Source organism: Gopherus evgoodei, unplaced genomic scaffold, assembly GCF_007399415.2.
Source record: "Gopherus evgoodei ecotype Sinaloan lineage unplaced genomic scaffold, rGopEvg1_v1.p scaffold_46_arrow_ctg1, whole genome shotgun sequence".
In the NCBI taxonomy this organism is placed as follows: Eukaryota; Metazoa; Chordata; order Testudines; family Testudinidae; genus Gopherus; species Gopherus evgoodei.
In genome coordinates this window covers 872099-891805 of record NW_022060067.1, presented here as the reverse complement: position 1 = coordinate 891805, position 19707 = coordinate 872099, and the positions used below count along the sequence as shown (strand labels likewise).

The 19707-nt window shown below is 47.0% G+C and overlaps 2 protein-coding genes across 2 annotated transcripts in view; one reads left to right on the top strand and one right to left on the bottom strand.

The window, feature by feature from the left end:
- LOC115642835 (zinc finger protein 850-like) overlaps nucleotides 1-19707 on the top strand; it is a 453819-nt gene that overhangs the window by 199493 nt on the left and 234619 nt on the right. The gene's annotated exons all lie outside the window — the stretch shown is intronic.
- On the bottom strand, nucleotides 5619-6597 carry LOC115642837 (zinc finger protein 154-like). The gene has a single exon (XM_030546532.1). The coding sequence runs from the start codon at nucleotides 6172-6174 to the stop codon at nucleotides 5638-5640; it is 537 nt and encodes a 178-aa protein (XP_030402392.1). The 5' UTR covers nucleotides 6175-6597; the 3' UTR covers nucleotides 5619-5637.

Here is a 19707-nt window from a genome sequence, read left to right as displayed (position 1 = left end):
ATAATCAGCCAATCAGAACCTCTCCATAGACCCCTTACATGACAACCTCTCTGTAATATTGGCTGTAAATATAGAACAGTGGTCGCAATGGTGATCTATACAGTTACAGATTATGTCAATAACATCACAGGAGGTGACACAACATCAGTGAGACTGATACTGGAATAGTGCCTCCAGTTTTGGTGTCCTCATTTGAAAAAGATGTTGTGAAATTGGAGCTGGGGCAGCAAAGAGCCACCAAATGTTCTGAGGGCTGGAGAAAAATGCCTTCTAGTGAGCTATTGAAAGAGCTCAACCTGTTTAACTTATCAAAAAAAGATTAAAAGTGACTTCGTTGAAGAGCCTTAATGGAGAGAAAAGATTGGGTGTTAAAGGCCTCCTTAATCGAGAAAAGAAAGTCATAAAAAACCCCAATGGCTGGAAGGTGAAAAGAGACAAATTCATATTACACTTAAGGTACAAATAATCAGCAGCGAGGATGATTCACAACAGGAACAAGCTACCAAGGAAACTGGTGGATTCTCCATATCCTGATGTCATTTAATGAAGACTAGATGCCTTTCTGGAATGGGTTTGCCCCAAAAGTAGCTCTTGTGTCATACAGGAGGCCAGTGAAATGCAGGGGGTCAGATAACATGCTCTAATGGTCTCTTCCGGCCATAAAATCAACTAATTTCAGAAAAACTGAGTGTAGCATTGGAAGCAGCGTCTGATGTTTGCCTGTCTAGCCAGTTTGCTGCCTAGAACCAACACTCCTTGAGTGGGGTGATGCACAGGAAGTAACTCAAACCTCTAGTGTCTGACTAGGGACAGGACATTAGCACAGCAAGGGCGGGGTGTGGCAGTGACATCACAAAGGCCTTTTGCAGGACCTGAGACTATTGATCAGAGGTGGTGGGGAGGTGGGGACCTCACAGAGAAATGCTGACATCAGACAGGCAGGACAGGGGCGAGGGGCCAGGGAAAACGTAGAGGCCCCTGTGGCTTTACTTCAGCAAGTCTCCTTCTCCAGGTCTCTCCTTGAGAACTGACAGAGTATTCGGATTCACGGATGTGAGCGCCAGGAGGAACCTCTTTTGAGTTTTCTCCTTCCCTTGTAGTGATTTTACTAGAAAACAGACATCCCTGTTTAGAAGGTAAAAGCCTCCTGGAGGTTTGAAACCTGTTCAGTCTGATCCATCTGGTGACAGTTGAATTCTAGGCATGGAAAACACGAGCTTAAGGAGGCAGAATTTTATTGCGCACCTGGGATTTTGTTCCTTAGAGTCATGGGGACATTAGAATTTGTCCTTTTTGTTTCACTTTTTTCTCCATCCATCCCTCCCTCCTTTCTCTTCGTCTCTTGCTTTTGTCCTTTATCCTGTTCCCCTCCCAACATTAGGAGACGTGTATGTGTGTTTGTTGCAGGGAAGTGCTCTGCAGCTCACACTGTGGGAGGTCCACCCAAAAATGTGAGGCTGAAATAATGCTCGGGCAGTGATCCCCACCACTGACCTGGGCCATCCTTTGGGCTCTCTGGTGAGAACCCTCAGCCTCTACCCTGATTGGCTGAGCAGGGGGTTATTGACAGGGAGGAGACTCAGGTCCTTGTTGTTCTCTTTTAAGATCAAGGAAATAAGTCATAACCAGTTCTATGTTTGATGAATTTTGCTGCATCTCTGCGTTCATTCTCTCTGAGCAGTTCATGATTCTCTCTAACATTGCAGTTCTCCTCAAATACTTGCTGAATAATTACTGTCACTGTTGTTGGTCTGGAGCTCATCTGGGAGCACTTTATTCAGATCATTCAGTGTCTGAAATTCAAGATCCGATGGTTAGTTTGAAAATCAGGACTCTTGTGTCCTATTCCCAACTCTGTCTCTGACTGGCTGTGTGACTAAGACAAATCAATTCTCCTTTCTCAGCCTTAGCTTCTCCCTCTTTCAAGTAGGGATAATAATGATCTGCTCCTACCTGCCCCAACACACTCACTCTTCCCCAGTACACACACTGTCTCTCCCCACACACAAACAGTCTCCACATTGCAGTTGAAAAGCAGCTGGCAATCTAGTAGGATGCCCATGGAACAATGGGACAGAGAAACCTGCATCACTGAAAGTACAGCCATAAAGACAGCACACAGCAGCCTTCCCTAGCAGGGGCGGGGGGGTCGAGAAGCGAATCATCCGAGCTCCCTGCATCCGGGTCACTTTCCTCAGTCAGGTTGCATAAGGGGAGGGCAAAGAGCAGCAGCTTCTGATGCTCCCCTCACAGCACAGCCCAGGTGGGGAAAGTGACCAGGACACATGGAGCACATAGTGTTGCTCCTTGCTCCCTTTTTCCACATCATCTGTCACTAGGTTGCCTGCCACATTCAATAAGGGGCTCACACTTTCTTTGACCTTTTTCCTAACACATCTGTGTTGAAACTGACTTGGAAGCTAATCAAAATAAGTTACTTTTGAAATACAAATCATTCAAATCAATACTGGGTCAGTTTTCTCCTCTACTCTATTTCTCATACACATTCCCCCACCCCGTCCTTTGGAGTGAGGTTTTATATCTGGACACTTTTGGCCAAAGGGGTAAGTTACATCAAAGAAGCTTTTCAGGATTAGCCCCCATTTCCTATATTACTAACAAAAAGAAAAACAAGACAAGTTTGATTTTTCCAGCAGAATTCAGTTGATCACATAATTAAGCCTCTTCTTCGTTACAGAGTAACTTCATGTTTAATTTCATTTTCATTGGTAATAATAAATCCTCAAAAATTAAAGAATTTTCTCATAAATGGTAGTTTTCCTTTAATCCCCCTTTCCACTAGAGAACCCTTGAGTACAGGTGTGGTTAGGGATTAGATCAGGGGTGGGCAAATTTTTTGGCCCGAGGGCCACATCTGGGTATGGAAATTGTATGGGGCAATGAATGCTCACAAAATTGGGGGCTGGGGTATGGGAGGGGGTGAGGGCTCTGCCTCGGGTTGTGGCCTCTGGGGTGGAGCCAGAAATGAGTTCAGGGTGTGGGAGAGGGCTCCAGGCTTGGAGAGGGGATTGGGGTGGGACTAGGGATGAGGGGCTGGGGATGCAGGAGGGTGCTCCAGGCTGAGACTGAGGGGTTAGGAGAGTGGGAAGGTTGGGGCAAGGGAGGGGGTCAGTCTCCAGTTGTCATTTACCTCAAACAGCTCCTGGAAGCAGCAGCATGTCCCCGCTCTGGCTCCTACACGGAGGCAAGGCCAGGCAGCTCCCACTGGATGTAGTTCCCGGATAATGGAAACTGTGGAGGCGGTGCTTGGGGTAGGGGCAGTGTGTGGAGCCCTCTGGCTGCCCCTATGTGTAGGAGCTGGAGAGGGGACATGGCAGTGCTCTCAGGAGCCATAGTACATGTGAGCGGGGCAAGCCCCTGACCCGCATCCCCGCTGGAGTGTCGGAATGTGGCAAGCCCTAGAACCTGCTTCCCAGTGGGAGCTCCAGGGCTGGATTAAAATGTCTGAAGGGCCAGATGCGGCCTCCTGGCTTTAGTTTGCCCACCCCTGGATTAGATAGAGTCCTGGATCAGAATCTCTGTAAAATAACAGAGATGAAGTTCCTGTTAAAAATGCAGCCATCCCACATACAACACTGATTTCATCTTACACATAGTTATATCACCCACAAATGGTGAGTTCAACAAAAACACCACTTCTGTTTCGTCCACATCTATATCATTATGGACAGTGTCACGGGGTTGATACATCCTGTCACAGAGTGTATGGCCATGTACTGAAGAAGGCAGGGATTTGAGGGGGGAAGAAATCTGTCCCCTGGGTCAAGACAGCTTGTCTTCAGGTGGTGACTCCATCCAGTGGTGGGTGCAGTGTGGGGAAGAGGGACCTGGGACCACCCTACTCCACCATGTCCTGGCCCAGGGCCTTGAGGAACCAATACTCCTGTGTCCAGGCTTGATCTCTCACTGCAACAGTCCCGTTCCCTCAGTCACTTCCCAGCCTTATGTTCAGAGTTGGTAATGTCCTGGCATTCATTGTCACATCTTTGGCCGTCAATTGCGTGTCTGCAAGGGCCTCAGAGTGGCTTGGGAACCAAATACCTAGGTGTTTTCCTAGTTCCAAATCACTTGCTATGGAATTCTATCCCTGGATCATCTGAGGCCATATTGACTTAAATAATTGAACTACCCTGTGACCATGTGCACTTACTTACGTCAGTTGCACCATTTGGGGTCTGCTGCTGTTCACTTTTACAGAGTGGAGATTTAAAACAGACTATTTCTCTGATAATATGTCCAGCAGCTTGGAGTATTCTTTCCTGTTGACTGAACTGCATTTGAATTTTCTCCATGTTGTCCTGCAGGGATAGGGGAAAAAACAAACCTAAAGTAAAAAATGATGGTCATTTGTCTAAAATTTCTCAGTAAATCTGAGCCACAATCTGCCAAACAACACTAACATGCAGGTATATGACCCTGGAGCCTTCATGAAAGATAGAAATCCCATATCACAAAGAGGTAGAAGACACTTTCATTTAAAGTGAAATTCCAGACTAGGCTACATCTGATGTCTCAGAATCAGGATGAGAAATTCTCTCATGATCCACTGAAACCTGCTTCACCCAGTGCTGTCTCATTAGTGTTATTTACAGAAGTTTTAGCACTTTCATAAAGGGGGGAAAAAACAGCCGACCTTCCCAGAAGTGGCTTTGCCAATAGAGGGAAAAGGGGATTTGAACAGTGCTTGGGATCCATTTGAAATCCCCTTCCAGGTCTGTGACACTTTCATTGCCTGCCAGAGAGACTCTGATTTAGGATCAAAGACGTCCAAGCACCATTCCCAAGCATGGACAGCCAAGAACATGACCTCACCAGACACCTTGGGAAGTGAAGGAATATGAAGGGGTGAACTCTGCATGGCTCAGGCACAAGGTAACAGTTCTGGGGCGATGGGGAAGGACGGAATCTCTGAGTCACCCCATCTCCTTCCAGTGTCACAGAGCCTGAAATGACCCTTATTTCCCTGACACTGCTCCAGCTCTTCATCATATTTAAATATATTTTAAATGAGAAAAAAAGTCAACAAAATAACTGCTCTTCTGCACAATCCAGGGTAATGTGAGAACAACTGGGAATGAGACGATCTGTCCTCAAAGAGGAACTTGACGTCTCTAACAATAACTTTGCACTGGGAGGAGGAGTATAAATGTGAATCTCCAGGTTTGTTTAGACAAGGAAATGTGACGGTGGTTAGGTCAGATGAGGAGGAAATGTCCTTGATAACCTCACCCACTATCCATGGCCCATGTCTTCACTGCAAGAATAGCTGTATTTGTACATCAGGAAAGTGAACTCAAGCTAGCTAACTCCATGGCAACTGCAGTGATGAGACCCAGGTAGATTTTATCTCAACATAGCTGGTTGAAGACACTCCCCATCTCCCCCACCTGGGGTGATGACATTCCTGATAGAAAGGACACCCACTCCCATGACTCACAGGACAATGGAGTTGATAGAAAAGACCACAGGATCCACCGCAAAGACGGGCGAGCTTCAAAAGTAGGCAACTCATGTGTGGGAGCTGAGGGACTACAGTGGGCAAAACATGCAAACAGCCTTAACACTTACTACCTGGGAACCGTCAAAAGATTTAAAGAAAAAAATTTTCTGACAGCTCTAGAGAAGGTTTTTATGAAGTTTATCTCCTTTACGGATTCTCTGATGTTTAGAAAGGCCTGAGCTATGAGTGAAGCTTTTCCCACACTCGCAGCATTCATAGGGTCTCTGCCCGGTGTGGATTCTGTAATGTGTAATAAGGGTTGAGCTCCAAGGGAAGCTTTTCCCGCACTCACTGCATTCATAGGATCTCTCTCCTGTGTGGATCCTCTGATGCATAGTAAGGTTTGAGCTCCAAGAGAAGCTTTTCCTACACTCACAACATTCGTAGGGTCGCTCTCCTGTGTGCGTTGTCTGATGAGAGGTAAGGGAGGAGAAGTGAGTGAAACGTTTCCTGCACTCACGGCATTCATAGGGTCTCTCTCCTGTGTGGATCCGCTGATGCATAGTAAGGTTTGAGCTCCGATAGAAGCTTTTCCCACACTCGCAGCATTCGTAGGGTCGCTCTCCTGTGTGCATTGTCTGATGAGAGATAAAGGCTGATCTTTGAGTGAAGCTTAGCCCGCACTTGCAGCATTTGTAGGGTCGCTCTCCCATGTAGATTCTCTTATGAGAGATAAGGGTATATCTCTGAGTGAAATTTTCCCGCACTCACTGCATTCATAGGGTCTCTCTTTTATCTGAATTATCTCATGTCGAATAAGGCCTGAATGGTAATTGAAGTTTTTCCCACACTCACTACATGTATTCTCTCGCTTCTCCGTGAGGATTTTCTCCTGGGACATACTTTCCTTGAGGTCCCTGTGAGTTCCCTGACAATTAATGGGTTCATCCACTCTCTCCTCTGAGTGGTTTCCCTGCTCTCTCTCTGGTCTGTGGTAACTTTCATCAGCTTTTCCCTGATCACGGGGGCTGGTCACGCTCCCTTTGGATCTTCGCAGTAATTCCCCATGCGCTTCTGCAAGCTCAGCATCTTCCTGGTGAGGATTCTGCTCCTCGCTCTCCCTCACCACCCCATCACCTGCTAGAAGAGAGGAGAAATCTCCGAATTGGGGATGGAAAGGCAGAGGGCAAACTCAGGTAAGTGCTGGAGAGACAGACAATGAAAATCAGGGACTGAATTTCCCCAAGTTCATCCCCATAGGGGAGAGTGGAGGGGATCAGTTCTGATCCACATCCAGGACCAGCCTTTAGGGTGGGCCGTATGGGTGCCCCACCCAAGGGTATGCTGGGCGCAAGGTTTGGATTCCCATCTGACCTGCTGCCGAGAGGTTCGCTTGGCTGATGAAAGCGGCACAGGGAGGCAGATAAGCAGCTGCGTGGGGGAGTGGAAGAGACGTGAGCTGCAGGGGGCAGTTGGATGACCAGCCCTCAGAGCCAGGTGACTGCTCCAGAGCAGAGGGGCCTCTCCACACACACAGTCCCTCACACACTCCCATCAACATACACACACTCCTCATATCCTCTTCTCCACACACACACACAGTCCCCCCAACACACACACCAGGGATCCCTGCATGAAGGTCACTTCCCCACCTGGGCTATGCTGAGACATGAGGAGCAGCTGCTCTCCTGCTCTCCCCTTACACAGCCTGCAGAGAAAGTGACCTGGGTGCAGGAAGCCCTCATGTCGCTCCTTGCTCCCCTCTCCCAGCCCTCCAGGACTGAGTGGGGCAGGGGATCAGCAGTCCAGTGGGGGAGCGAGCAGCAATGCCAGCTGCTTTGTGCATCTAGGTCAGGATCCCCACTTGGATGCAGGAGGATGCAAGGGTTAGGGGCAAAGGGGGCACCGTGCAGGCGTTGGGGGCTGAGGAAGGGGCTGATGTTGAGGTGTAGGGGGCAGGGTGGAGTGAAGGGGGTATGCACCACGCAGAGGTGCAGGAGGGAGGTGCAGGGGGCATGAATGAAGGGGGCACAGTCCTGAAATTAGGGGCACATGAAGGAGGGGAAGGGGTTTGGGTGAAAGGGCACAGTGCAGGGCTTAGCGGCATAGGAGGGGACAGGTGTTGGGAGGGGCTGGAGGGGGCAGAAGTTAGGAGTGAAGAGAGAGCAGGTATTTAGAGCAAAGGGGGCACAGTGCAGGGACTGGGGGAAAGGGAGGGTGGGGAGCCCGGGGAGCCCATAGGGGACAGAGGGAATGGGGGGGGGTGCCATGCCCATAGGAGCCAGGGGCACCAAAATGCAAGTTTGCCCTGGGTGCCATTTCCCCAAGGCCGGCCCTGCCCACACCCCATCCGAACACTCAGTCTGAAGGGAGGCAGCTCCAGCCAAAGTGTCAATCACCATCTGTAGGAAGCCAGGAGTGAGATCTGCTGGGGACTGTCCTGAGCTCACAGAGTCTGTGTGGGGAATCCCAGCTGGTTCTCTCAGGCACTTACAGTTTCTGGGTTGGTCTGATGTTTCCTCACCATCCAGGGACTTCTCAGGATCTCGTTTTCCTCTGAATCCTGGAGATCCAGGACCCACGGCTCTTCCCCTCCTTCCAGCTGGGAGATCACAGAGGGTTTGGAAACTGGAAACCCTGCTCAAGGGAAAGAAAACAAGGGAGGCAGGAGGATATTTTACCCACCTCTGGTATAGATGGTGACTAAACTTAAACCTCTGTGAACCAGGAAATGAGAAGTTAATGTAAACACCCCCCCTCCAATGCAACCTTAACTTTGCCCCCAACCGTCAATGCTGCAGCTGGCAAGAACCACTGAGGATGGTTCTGTGTGGGCCGTGCAAAGGTTAATGTAGTAAGTGAAGGCCCTGATAAAGGCCCAGTATGAGGTCTGAGGCCTGAACTAAAATAATGGCCAAGACTTTGCTAACATAAAGCAAAGTGAAGCTGTGAGCCAGAGGCAGGCCTTGCTCACAGAAGCTGGCAAGGAAAGGGCTGATGCAAGAAGATACGTACCTAAAAGGTACTGAACACTAGAGATCAGAACATTCACATACTTGCACATTCCACACAGATAACAAGGAACAGGCCGACCCATCCCAATGACATGGGCAAAAGGGTAATATGATGGATAGAGTTGTTCTGTTCGAACCAACATGTACAAGGTGAGAGGCGGCACTTTACTACGTAGAGGGGTTGTACCTTACTGCGTAGAGGGGCTGCACCTCAATACGTCAGGAGTGATGTGTAACTTGTTTGTACCTGTGTATAAAAATGTATCCCTGGGGCGATGTCTTTGTCCGGCCGAGGGGGCAGTGGAAAGTCCCGCCACTGACTGAGCCGAGTCCATTGCCAAGAGGCACTTTTCTCATAGTATGCCCTGAGTTAGGCTAAGAAACCTACAGGGAACTGCCATTGTGTCCGAGCGCAATAAACCTGGCTGAAGTGCCTTCGTATCTTACTAGACTCTGTGGTCATTGGGGGTTCTCTTCGGGTCTGCTGTGTCAGCTATCTGCAGAACTGGGATAGCACAAGAGGGAACACACACACGCAGCCGAGTGATACCAACAAGGAGAGAGCAGAGCACCACATCGGTAGCATCTGACAACACACTTCTGACAACACTGGTTACCCCGACCGCTGATCTGGTGAGTAAGCGAGCTGTCCGCTGTAAGAATCGCAATCTAACATGACAGAAAACCTTGAGCTAGGGAATCCCCTGATCCCCTCCCTTTTGATCCCCATGGAGTTTGATAATTCCACTGCATTGCCAGTAAGGGGGGTCCATATGAATTTAAAAAAGAGAGTGGAGAGACTTGCACTGGCATATGTACAGCGAAGGTAGAAACCGAGGCTCTAAAAAATAGTAATAAAGGTAAAAAAGCAAAAGTAACAGTAACAAAGAAACAGTTAAAAGAATCAAAAGAAGCTACACAGCCCTAGAATGCTCCCACCGCCCTAGCAGGGTGGCAAGCAGCCCAGAGACAACCGGTACAGGAACAGAGTGAAACACTGGAAACAACTGTAAGGAACCTACAAAAAATACATGTGCTGTCCCCTGTTATAAATATTGGTGGTAAACAGCAGGCTTCAGGTAGCTACCCTGTGCCTGAAGAATGGGGACAGAAGTGGAAAGAGGTGGTCCTAGTAAAATTAAAACATGAAACTGGGTCCACTGCATTGCAACCATCACCTTATGATAAAAGCCGGGTTCCAGTTAAACTTAAATCGGAACCTAGACTGATGCCTGTCAGAACGGGACAAGTAAGTGCACAGAAGGAAAGAGTAGCAAACAATACTCTCACTGAATTCGTAAATCAAATGAAGGAAAAAATGGAACAGTTCACAGAGCACATTAGGAGACAGGAGCTGCGACTCGATCGCAGGGGAGTGAATAAAAAAGAATTTCAAAGTAAAAAACTAAAATTAAGCGGGTTAACAGCTAGAATTGATGCATTAACACATGGAGCTGCCCAAAAACAGTTAACTGCAGCAAAAAAGGGCACACCCACTATCCATTTGGCATGCACACAAAAGCAACATACACTGGGGGAACAAATTCAGGTTTTACAAGAGCAGGTAACTACCCCCAATCTCCTCTCATGACTAGAATAAAAAACAGGGGCGCAATTCCCAACTGTGAAGTTTCCCAATTGCTTTGACCCATGGAACCACACTCCGCGCTCATATCTGAAAATAGAACCATCTTTCTCATATATTTTTACATACCAGTTAAGTTTTGTCCTTTATAGGTTTTCTCAGTTTCCTAAACTTGCTGCTGCTGTCTGGACTTTCAAATGCCTTGATAGAGTTAATCTCTCTTGGCTCAAGTCTCGCTATCTATCTAGGTTGCTCTTCACCCCCCCTCTTTTTTCCCCCGCCTCTCCTCACTTCTACTTTTTCTCTTTGTTTTAAAAGTTAAAAGTTATAGTTTTTACAGAAACCTCCAAAAGATAAAGCAATTGAAAACAGAACAAAACAAGAAACAAAAAGAAAAAATAAGGTAAAAATTTTAAGTCCAGGAAATTAATTATTTTAACCCTTCAGGAATGCAACAGCTGGAATTATTCCTAACTTTCTTGAAGATATGGTTGCCAAGCAACAGAAATGCACTCTCTGCTTCTAATCCTAACCACTAACTAATATTTGAAACATGGGCTTTTCTTATTACATAGAGCAGAGTTTTAAAATAATGTAAAATATAAAGTAATGCAAAATTCCTTGTTACCAAATTAATACAATACATTTGGCAAATATTAATATATTTTTATCAAATTCATGCTACAAGTTTTAAATAAGGTAATAACTTATTTATTCAAATGTTTAACCCTTTTTAATTTTTATTTTTGTTGGTGTTATTTTGTATAGTTATGAATAGAATTCTGGCTCCATTTGTTTTTAATTGTAAGTTTGTCCTGTATGTCCTGTGTGTGTGTCTTGTGTCTATGTTGTGTGTGTCACGTAACTATTTAAAAAAATATATTTTTATTTTTGTTGGGTTTTTTTTGTTGCAATAAAAGTCAATTTTGTACCATTTAATATATATATATATATATATATATATATATATATATATATATATATATATATATATAAAATGTGGTACCACAGTATTTTAAAATCATGGTTGGGGTATAATCCTAGTATTATTAACACCATTTTTTTGTGCAAAGTTCAAAAAGGTTTCAGTTACAAATATATGTACATATATTTCTGTCTCAACAAATAATGCAATTGCAAACAAAAAGAATTCTCTTTTATCAATCACAGTTTTGTTTTTTAAGTTTTTTTTTAAATTGTTATTCAAAGAAAAAATGTAAGGGGAAACCTCAACATTAAGGTAAAGATAATATTAACAAAATGTCAATTTCTTGTTTGGGCTTTTTATAAATTTGTATGCACTGTTAAATATAGTTATAAGACTGTCATAACCAAAATGTTTTAAAATAACAATTTATGCATGAAGCTAACCAAACAATTTCAACAGGTTTCCACGTTTTTAACAGATTTCCATCTTTGGCTCCCAAACATAGCAAAGCATTTTGAAAGTATACCCTCAAATACCGTCAAAGTATTTGCATGTATCTGTATTTAAAATTTATTTTGGTTTAATGTTATAGTTGGTTTATTTTTATATGCTTTTCTTTTGTTTTGTTATGTTCATGGGGAGCAATGGTTGTTAAGGTTTGTGCTTCTAAACAGTTAACAAAAGTAAAATTGGTATCACAAGTGAATTAACTCTAACTCTAACTCTAAAAAGCTTGTTGAAGTTATGTTACTAAAAACAAAGTGTTCAGCAAGGGAAAGCAATACCCCTTCTCATGGAAGATTGTGAGCATTTATTGTAGCTGTTAAGCATTACATTTAGTATTAAATGTTAGTAATGCACCTCAAATGAAAATGAACGTCTATACAACAATTGCAAAAGTATAGCTTATGTTATAAAAGGCTCGGTCCCTATTACATTGTTCTTATTACATTGTAGACAAACTAAGTTAAAACTGTGCATTAAGTTTGGGTTACTGAAAACAAACAAACAAAGAAAACTTTACTATGTTAACTAACAAAAGTTGTTTAAGTTGCATCCCACAGACCAAAGATGCCAGAAAATATCACACCCTGAAGACACCAGATAATAACTGTATACAGTGAAAAAACCTCCAAGCATCAAGAAAAGAAAAATGCTTTATAAATAAGAGACTGTTCAAATACACTTCTATCTACCATATATGGACAATTAAGTTAACAATCAGATAAAAACCACTAGCTGGACCAGAAAAACTGTCATTTAATTTCAACTTGGTTACTGTGTAAAAATAACTGTATTCTTGCTGTACTACTGTATTGTCATTGTACTGCTGTATTATTGCTGTATTGTATTATTGCTGTACAATGTGTATAACCTTGCTAAACTGTTTAACCAACCCACAGGTAAAAATCAACAAATGAATGGCAGCAAACACCATGAAGGCAAGGAAAAAACAAATTGATAAAGAAATTAAACTACATAGTAACTACAAATTGGGTAAACTAATTGCCTGTTAGTACCAGTCATAATTTGGGTCAGTGACACTGCATCCTAATTGAAGCACATGTTAGTCAAAACAATCTTGTTCAGTATCTGGGTACCAATATTAAATCCTGACACAGCAATATTTGATGAATTGGTTACTGTCTGTTCAGTAGGTTATCAGGAAGACAGCATCCAAAAGAAACAACTGGATCTACATCAACTACTGGTGTATCACACAGCAGTTCAACCAATGGAACAAAGAAGCTACCCACTTCTGTTTCCTGCCCAGTAAAGCTGACCAGATGGTGACAACCAGCCTTAAGGATAACCTATAATATGAATGGACAGTACTGTGTAGTAACTAATTACAATATATTTATATATAAAGGCCTCAGTGGTAGTGTCACTACTCCAAATTTCTGTTTTACTTCTCATATACATAGCACCGTGGTACACACTATCACAACCCCTATCTCGGTATTTCAAAATACTCAGCCTACTACTAATGATGAGAGAGGTGGTCACTGGAATTGCCCTAATGGAAGCGTGTTTCTATCTGTGTCATCAAAGTAAAAGGGCCAGAGTACACCAGCAGCCTGGAAAAACGTGGTTACACTTGGATATAAGTTGGTGTCATATGTACACATATATACTATACATATATGCCCATACACACTACAAATATATGCCATATCCATATAATTCATATATATTAATTATTTGGAAGTGCCTCTAAGAATCAATCATAATATTACATTCCTCAGTCATGGTCCCGGGCCTAACATTCCCAGGCCCACCATAAGAGACTAGAAAATAATTGGATAATAAAATCTGCCTAACAGTCGTACGAGGGAATGTGCAGACTCAAAAGACAGATGGGGCATGAGTGTATGGATGGTAAAATAAGGTAATCACATAACAGTGTTTAGCCCACTGGATTATCCTTAGTCCAGGCATTATGCTTTTCCGGGATGATGGGTAAACATCCTCCCCATAAAAAGACAAAAAGTGGGGGAATGTAGTAAGTGAATGCCCTGACAAAGGTCCAGTATGAGGCCTGAGGCCTGAACTAAAATAATGGCCAAGACTTTGCTAACATACAGCAAAGTGAAGCTGTGAGCCAGAGGCAGGCCTTGCTCACAGAAGCTGGCAAGGAAAGGGCTGATGCAAGAAGATACGTACCTAAAAGGTACTGAACACTAGAGATCAGAACATTCACATACTTGCACATTCCACACAGATAACAAGGAACAGACTGACCCATTCCAATGACAGGGGCAAAAGGGTAAAATGATGGATAGAGTTGTTTTGATTGAACCAACATGTACAAGGTGAGAGGCGGCACTTTACTACGTAGAGGGGTTGTACCTTACTGCGTAGAGGGGCTGCACCTCAATATGTCAGGAGTGATGTGTAACTTGTTTGTACCTGTGTATAAGAATGTATCCCTGGGGCGATGTCTTTGTCCTGCCGAGGGGGCAGTGGAAAGTCCCGCCACTGACTGAGCCGAGTCCATTGACCGTGGGTACATATTTGCAGTATGCCCTGTAGAGTAACAATCTCAGAGGAACTACTATTGTATCCAATACAGCAATAAACCTGGCCTACGTGCCTTCGTACCTTACTAGACTCTGTGGTCATTGGGGGTTCTCCTCTGGTCTGCTGTGTCAGCTATCTGCAGAGCTGGGACAGCATGTGAGGGGACACACGCACACAGCCGAGTGATACCAATCAGGAGAAAGCAGAGCATCACACCGGTAGCATCTGATAACACACTTTTGACAACACCTCTGAGCTCTGCTATGTCTCCAGTAGCTGCTGTCCCCTGGTAGCAGGGAAGGACGTTTCTACCCATCCAGGAGATCCCAGCCTTGGACTAAAGGCAACGTCAGGCTTCTCCTCTCTCCCTTCTTGGAATCAAGTTCAGGTTTTTACCAGGAGTTAAAACAGCCTGAAGCTGCAGAATCTGGATCAAGGTCACAAGTTCCCAGTGTCTCCGTGGAAGGGAATTTGTTAAATCCCAGATGAGTGGAGTTAAATCAGTTCTCAATCTGAGTCCTTAGGTCTAAATCCTGAGGATATTGTCCCATCATGGGGCCATTTCTCACCTTTCTTTCATACAGAAGCACAGTTTTCTTTGCACAGACACAGGAACAGCAAGATCTTTCTCTGTCCCTTGTGCAAAGCAGGTGGCCAAATTCCATGGAAACAATGGATGAGTTGGGGCCCTGGGCACATCCAGCCCTGGCCGTGAGATGTTCCTTCCCCTCTTTCTTTATGCTGCTGTTGTTATTTCATGGAATGTCTGGGATGGGGAAAAGCTGAGTTCACTTCAGCTGGAGGGAAAAAGACCCCTGAAAATCTCAGGCCCTCAGGGAAAACCCAACCCCTGCTACCAGGGTCACTGAGGTGCTGGGGATTTGAGTAGGAAAGGGACTGTCTGAATTATCAAGGTGGGGAATGAATAACAAACTACAAGATCCACCTCATTAACCACTGACACAGACTAATCCTGTTGCAGATAGAGCGGAAACTGGGAGCGATTCTTTGCTGTGCAGCCATGGAAACACTGACCCAATTGCACTGCAGTGAATGTGCTGGGAAAAGCTGGATTTTACAGGCAGGTGGAAATCATGGATCCTAGAAACACCTGGAGTCCCCCACACTGCGTCTTCCACCAGGGTTGGGTGTTGAGCTGCTCACAGAGTCCCCCACCACCATTACTTTCTAGCAGGGGATTGCAGCACCACCCACCCACCCAGAGGTGAAAGTAAGCCGGTCCAGTCTGGTATGGTGTACCGGAAATAGCCAGTACACCATGTTGGACCGCACCGGCATCCACGGCGGGGATTGAAAGGGCTCTGGACTGCCCACAGCCAGGGCTCTGGTAGCTGGGCTGGGGATGGGATTGAAAGGGCTCAGAGCTCCCCGCGGCTGCAGGCAGCCCAGAGCCCTTTAAATCCCAGCTGCAGCTGAGATTTAAAGGGCTCAGAGCTCCCAGCCCTAGCAGACAGCCCAGAGTCCTTTAAATCCTGGCAGCGGCTCTGGTGACTGGGCTGAGGCCAGGATTTAAAGGGCCTGGGGCTTGCCGCAGTGGCAGGAGCTCTGGGTCCTATAAATCCCTGCCTCAGCCCCACAAAGCTCAGAGTTCTCCTGGTGGCTTGAGGCCCAGGCCCTTTAATTTGCCCCATGAGCCCCGCGTGGCTCCCAGCCCACTCTTCAGCTAGGAGCCCCTGGTTGATTTAAAGGCCCTGGGTCTCCCAGCCACAGCTGGTGCCCCAGGGCCTTTAACTCTTGAGAGGTCACGCCTCTCTGGATGAGGCCACGCCCCCTCAGGACTCCCACAGTACCGGTAAGTCATGTAAGTTACTTTCACACCTGCACCCAGCCAATGCAGTATGAGGGCTGAGTCTTGTATCGCTGCACCCTGGGTCCAGGGCATGCACTCTCTCTCCTCCTCTGCTGTGTATAATCCGGCCCTGCTGCAAAGTGTCCCCCATGAGCCACCAACCTCCAGGACAGCAGGTTCAGCCCTCAGAGCAGGGAACCTGCCCAAGGTGGGGGTGTAGCTCAACGGTAGAGCACATGCTTTGCATGTATGAGGCCCTAGGTTCAGTCTCCCGGTTCTTTTTTCACCCTGCTGCTTTGCTCATGCCCAGAGGGGATGTGGCCCACCAGGCTCCCTGCCCGAGCTTCAATCCTGCTCAGTGAGGGGCAAGGGACAATTGCATGGAAGGTCCTGGGGGAGTTTCTGCTCCTAAGTCACCTCAGTATGTTTAAGATTCCCACCCGCTGTGCTGCTTGGGACAATGGTAGATGAGAAGGGCGAATCCTCCACCACTGGAGGGAAAGGTCCCATCTGCACAGGCCGAGGGGCAAGGAAACAGAGGGGCCGTCAGTGCTCAGAGAGGAGAGAGGTCAGTGATTTACACCCACCAGAGGACACTGACTTTTTGAGGAGGGTGCAGCTGGCTTGAGATGGTGCTGACGATGGATAGAAAAAAGGCTGGAGTCAGTGACAGATGGGACCACAGAAGGGGAAGCGGAATGGCAGCCCCACAGAAGGTCCTGGGTGCTCAGATGCCCCAGTTATTGCACCCTGGCCTGTCCTAGAGAAAGAAAAGACCCAGAGGGACCCAGCCCCCCTACAGTGATCTCATGGACAAGAACCTGGTTGGGAGTTAGGTGAAGGTTCCCTCTGGGCAAAGGGGAGCTGAAATCCCTCAGTTTCCTGGAATTTAAGCAATGAAAGCTTCAAACCCTGCACAGGTGTGGGCTGAGGTGCATCAGCAGAAGGTTGGGCTGGACAGAGCTGGCAGGTTTGTATAATTTTTGGTGGTTCCCAGATTGGGACCAAGTCCTGCCCCACCCCACACCTGTGTAAGGCTCTGGGAGGGAGTTTGGGTGTGGGAGGGAGAGGGGTTGGGCTCTGGGAGAGAGTTTGATTGCAGTGTCTGGGCTCGGTCAGAGGGTTGGGGTGCAGGAGTGGGTGTGGTGGGCAGCGTCTTGGAGGGAGTTTGGGTGTGGATATGGGGTTTGAGTTGGAGCAGGGTGTGAGGGGTGCAGGGGAGGGTGAGGGGTGCAGCATTTACCTCAAGCATTTCCCAAAAGCAATGTGCACCCCTCTCTAGAAGCAGCCTCTAACCAGGAGGGCTGGGAGTGTCTCTGTGCACCACTGCCAGCAGACTCCACCCCACAGGTCCCATTGCCACAGTAGGCAGAGTTGGCACTCGGGGAGACCCCCCCCACACGTCAGGGACTACAGAGACGTGCCAGCTGCTTCTGGGGGTGGCGTGCCACACGGAGCGAGGGCGAGCAGGAAACTGCCTTAGCCCCCTTGTGCTGGTGGTAGTGGCGGCGGCAGGGATCTCTGGGCCCTTTTAATTTCCCATAGGCGGCAGGCAGGACCAGAGGGGACACTCCCAAGGCCAAACATTGCTTTGCACAATGATAAATCTTGGAAGAGGACAGAAATGAAATGGCAGCAGAACCTAAGGAATGAAAAGCCTCCGGATTCTTGTGTGTGCACTGACTCCGAACAGAAACTGTAATTTGACTCGCTTTGTGTCTGCGGCCGGTAAAATATCAAGGCAAAATCATTCCAGTGATTGTGACACCGGGTTTGAGGAGGCTTTGGTCTTATTAAAATGTAACTAGCATGTTAGGTCCTGTCTTGTTCCTGGGTGGGAAGATGTTCTTTTTCAGAGATCTCAGACGAGAACTGGGCCACAACACTGGGTTTGTTTAGGCCACAGAAACGGAGGCAGGAACCTCTTCTCTCCTGCTGGCAAAGAACCCCAGGTACCGAAAAGACAGGGACTCACATCCATGAATGGGCTTTTAAAAAGTTAGGCCCCGACCATTTCTTGTTTCCACAGACTAGACACTTTAGCAAACTTTAGAATTCCTTGGTGCTAAACACTGTGAAACTCCCCTTTCTCCTTCACAGAGGGCTTTAATACCCCTTATCTCACTCAGGCTCTAAACTGCCCAGAGTTCGAGAACTGTCCCTGTTCCCATTGGACAGACGGGGAGGAGCCTGAGGTCCAGAGAAGGGAAGTGACCCACCCAAGGGCATACACAGAAAGGCGGTGGCAGAGCCAGAAAGAGAAGCCAGCGGTCCTGACTCCTGTTCTAACAGACGAACCCTCCCTCTCTTCTTAGAGGTAGGGATAGAGCCCAGGAATCGAGATGGTGGGGAAATTTCATTGAAACCGTTTCTGTCAGAAAATCCCATTCAGACTAAACCAGTTTGTTTCTCAAAATCATAACAAGTGGGATGAAAGTTCTTTGCAAAAGTATTTTGTTGCAAAACAAAAGCATCTCCTGTTTGTCACAGTGTGTTAAATTGTCTCCTCGCACACAAAGAGGAGACACTTAGATCTCAAACATTAGATAAGATGCTTCAGTCTGAGCTACGTCGTTGCTGCTTTTAACAATTTCAAAATAAAAACATACAAATCAAATAGACTATTTCAGCTATTCTATTATGTGTTAATCTGCTCTGAGTAAACGTGATAGGACACCTTATATTATGCACTATTCCTAGTGACAATCTCCAATGGATCCCCATCCTCCACCCACCGTGAGGTAGGTAGGAGCAGATCATTACTATCCCTACTTGAAAGATGGAGAAGCTCAGGCTGAGAAAGAGAATTGACTTGTCTCAGGTCACACAGCCAGTCAGGCTGGCCTGGGGCGGCAGGGGGTGCGGGTGGAGGGGGCAGAGCCCAGAGCTAAGGCAGCAGGAGTGTGTGTGGGTGGGGGAGCACTGGAGGGGGGGAGAGGAGAGCCCAGAGCTGGGGCAACACGGGTTGTGTGGGGGTACAGCCCAGGGCTGGGACAGCAGGGGGATGCGGTTGGGGGGAGGCCCAGAGCTGGGGTGCCGGGGGGTGCAAGTGAGGAGGGAAAGCCCAGGACTTGGGCAGCAGGGGAGTAGGAGGGGGCAGGGATGGGGAAGGGGCAGTCAAAATTTTTTTTGCTTTGGGCAGCAAAAGACCTAGAACCAGCCCTGCCTCCACGCACCATGAGGTAGGTAGGAGCGGATCATTATTATCCCTACTTGAAAGAGGGAGAAGCTAAGGCTGAGAAAGGAGAATTGACTTGTCTTAGGTCACACAGGCAGTCGGTGGCAGAGTTGGGAATAGGACACTGTGACAAACTGGGAATGTTCTTAATGTTCCCTCTGAATACTGTGTTGATGCCTCAGTGTCCCCATGGCAGTTCTTAAGTATCTGGCAGAGCAAAGGACCAGTGCACCTAAATGCCTGACCCTCTGTCTCCTAGCAACTGATGGCCTGGGCCCCTCCTCTGCAAAGGTGCCAGCTGAAGGTCTTGGAGACAAAGGGATCAGGTGACATTCTGGCCTAGGAAAGGGGCTGAGCAGAAAGGAGGGGCTGGAAGGGGTGGTTAGTCTGGAGCTGGCTGAGGGCAGACGTGGGGGTCTGGCTCACTGACCCTCAGAATGGACCCGGCCGAGGGGTCCGGTTTTCTGTACCTACAAGCTCTGTTTTAGACCCTGTTCCTGTCATTGAATAAGCCTCTGTTTTACTGGCTGGCTAAGAGTCATGTCTGACTGCAAAGTGGGGGTGCAGGACCCGGTGGCTTCCCCAGGACCACACTGAGGCGGGCTCGCTGTGGGAAGCGCACAGAGGGGCAGAGGATGCTGAATTCTCCAAGGAGAGACCCAGAAGGTGAAGACGTGTGAGCTTCTTGCCCTGAACAAGTCTGTTCC

Excerpts from the sequence above, each read along its gene's own strand:
- LOC115642837 (XM_030546532.1), bottom strand. The coding sequence starts at position 6,174 with ATGGGAGAGCGACCCTACAAATGCTGCAAGTGCGGGCTAAGCTTCACT.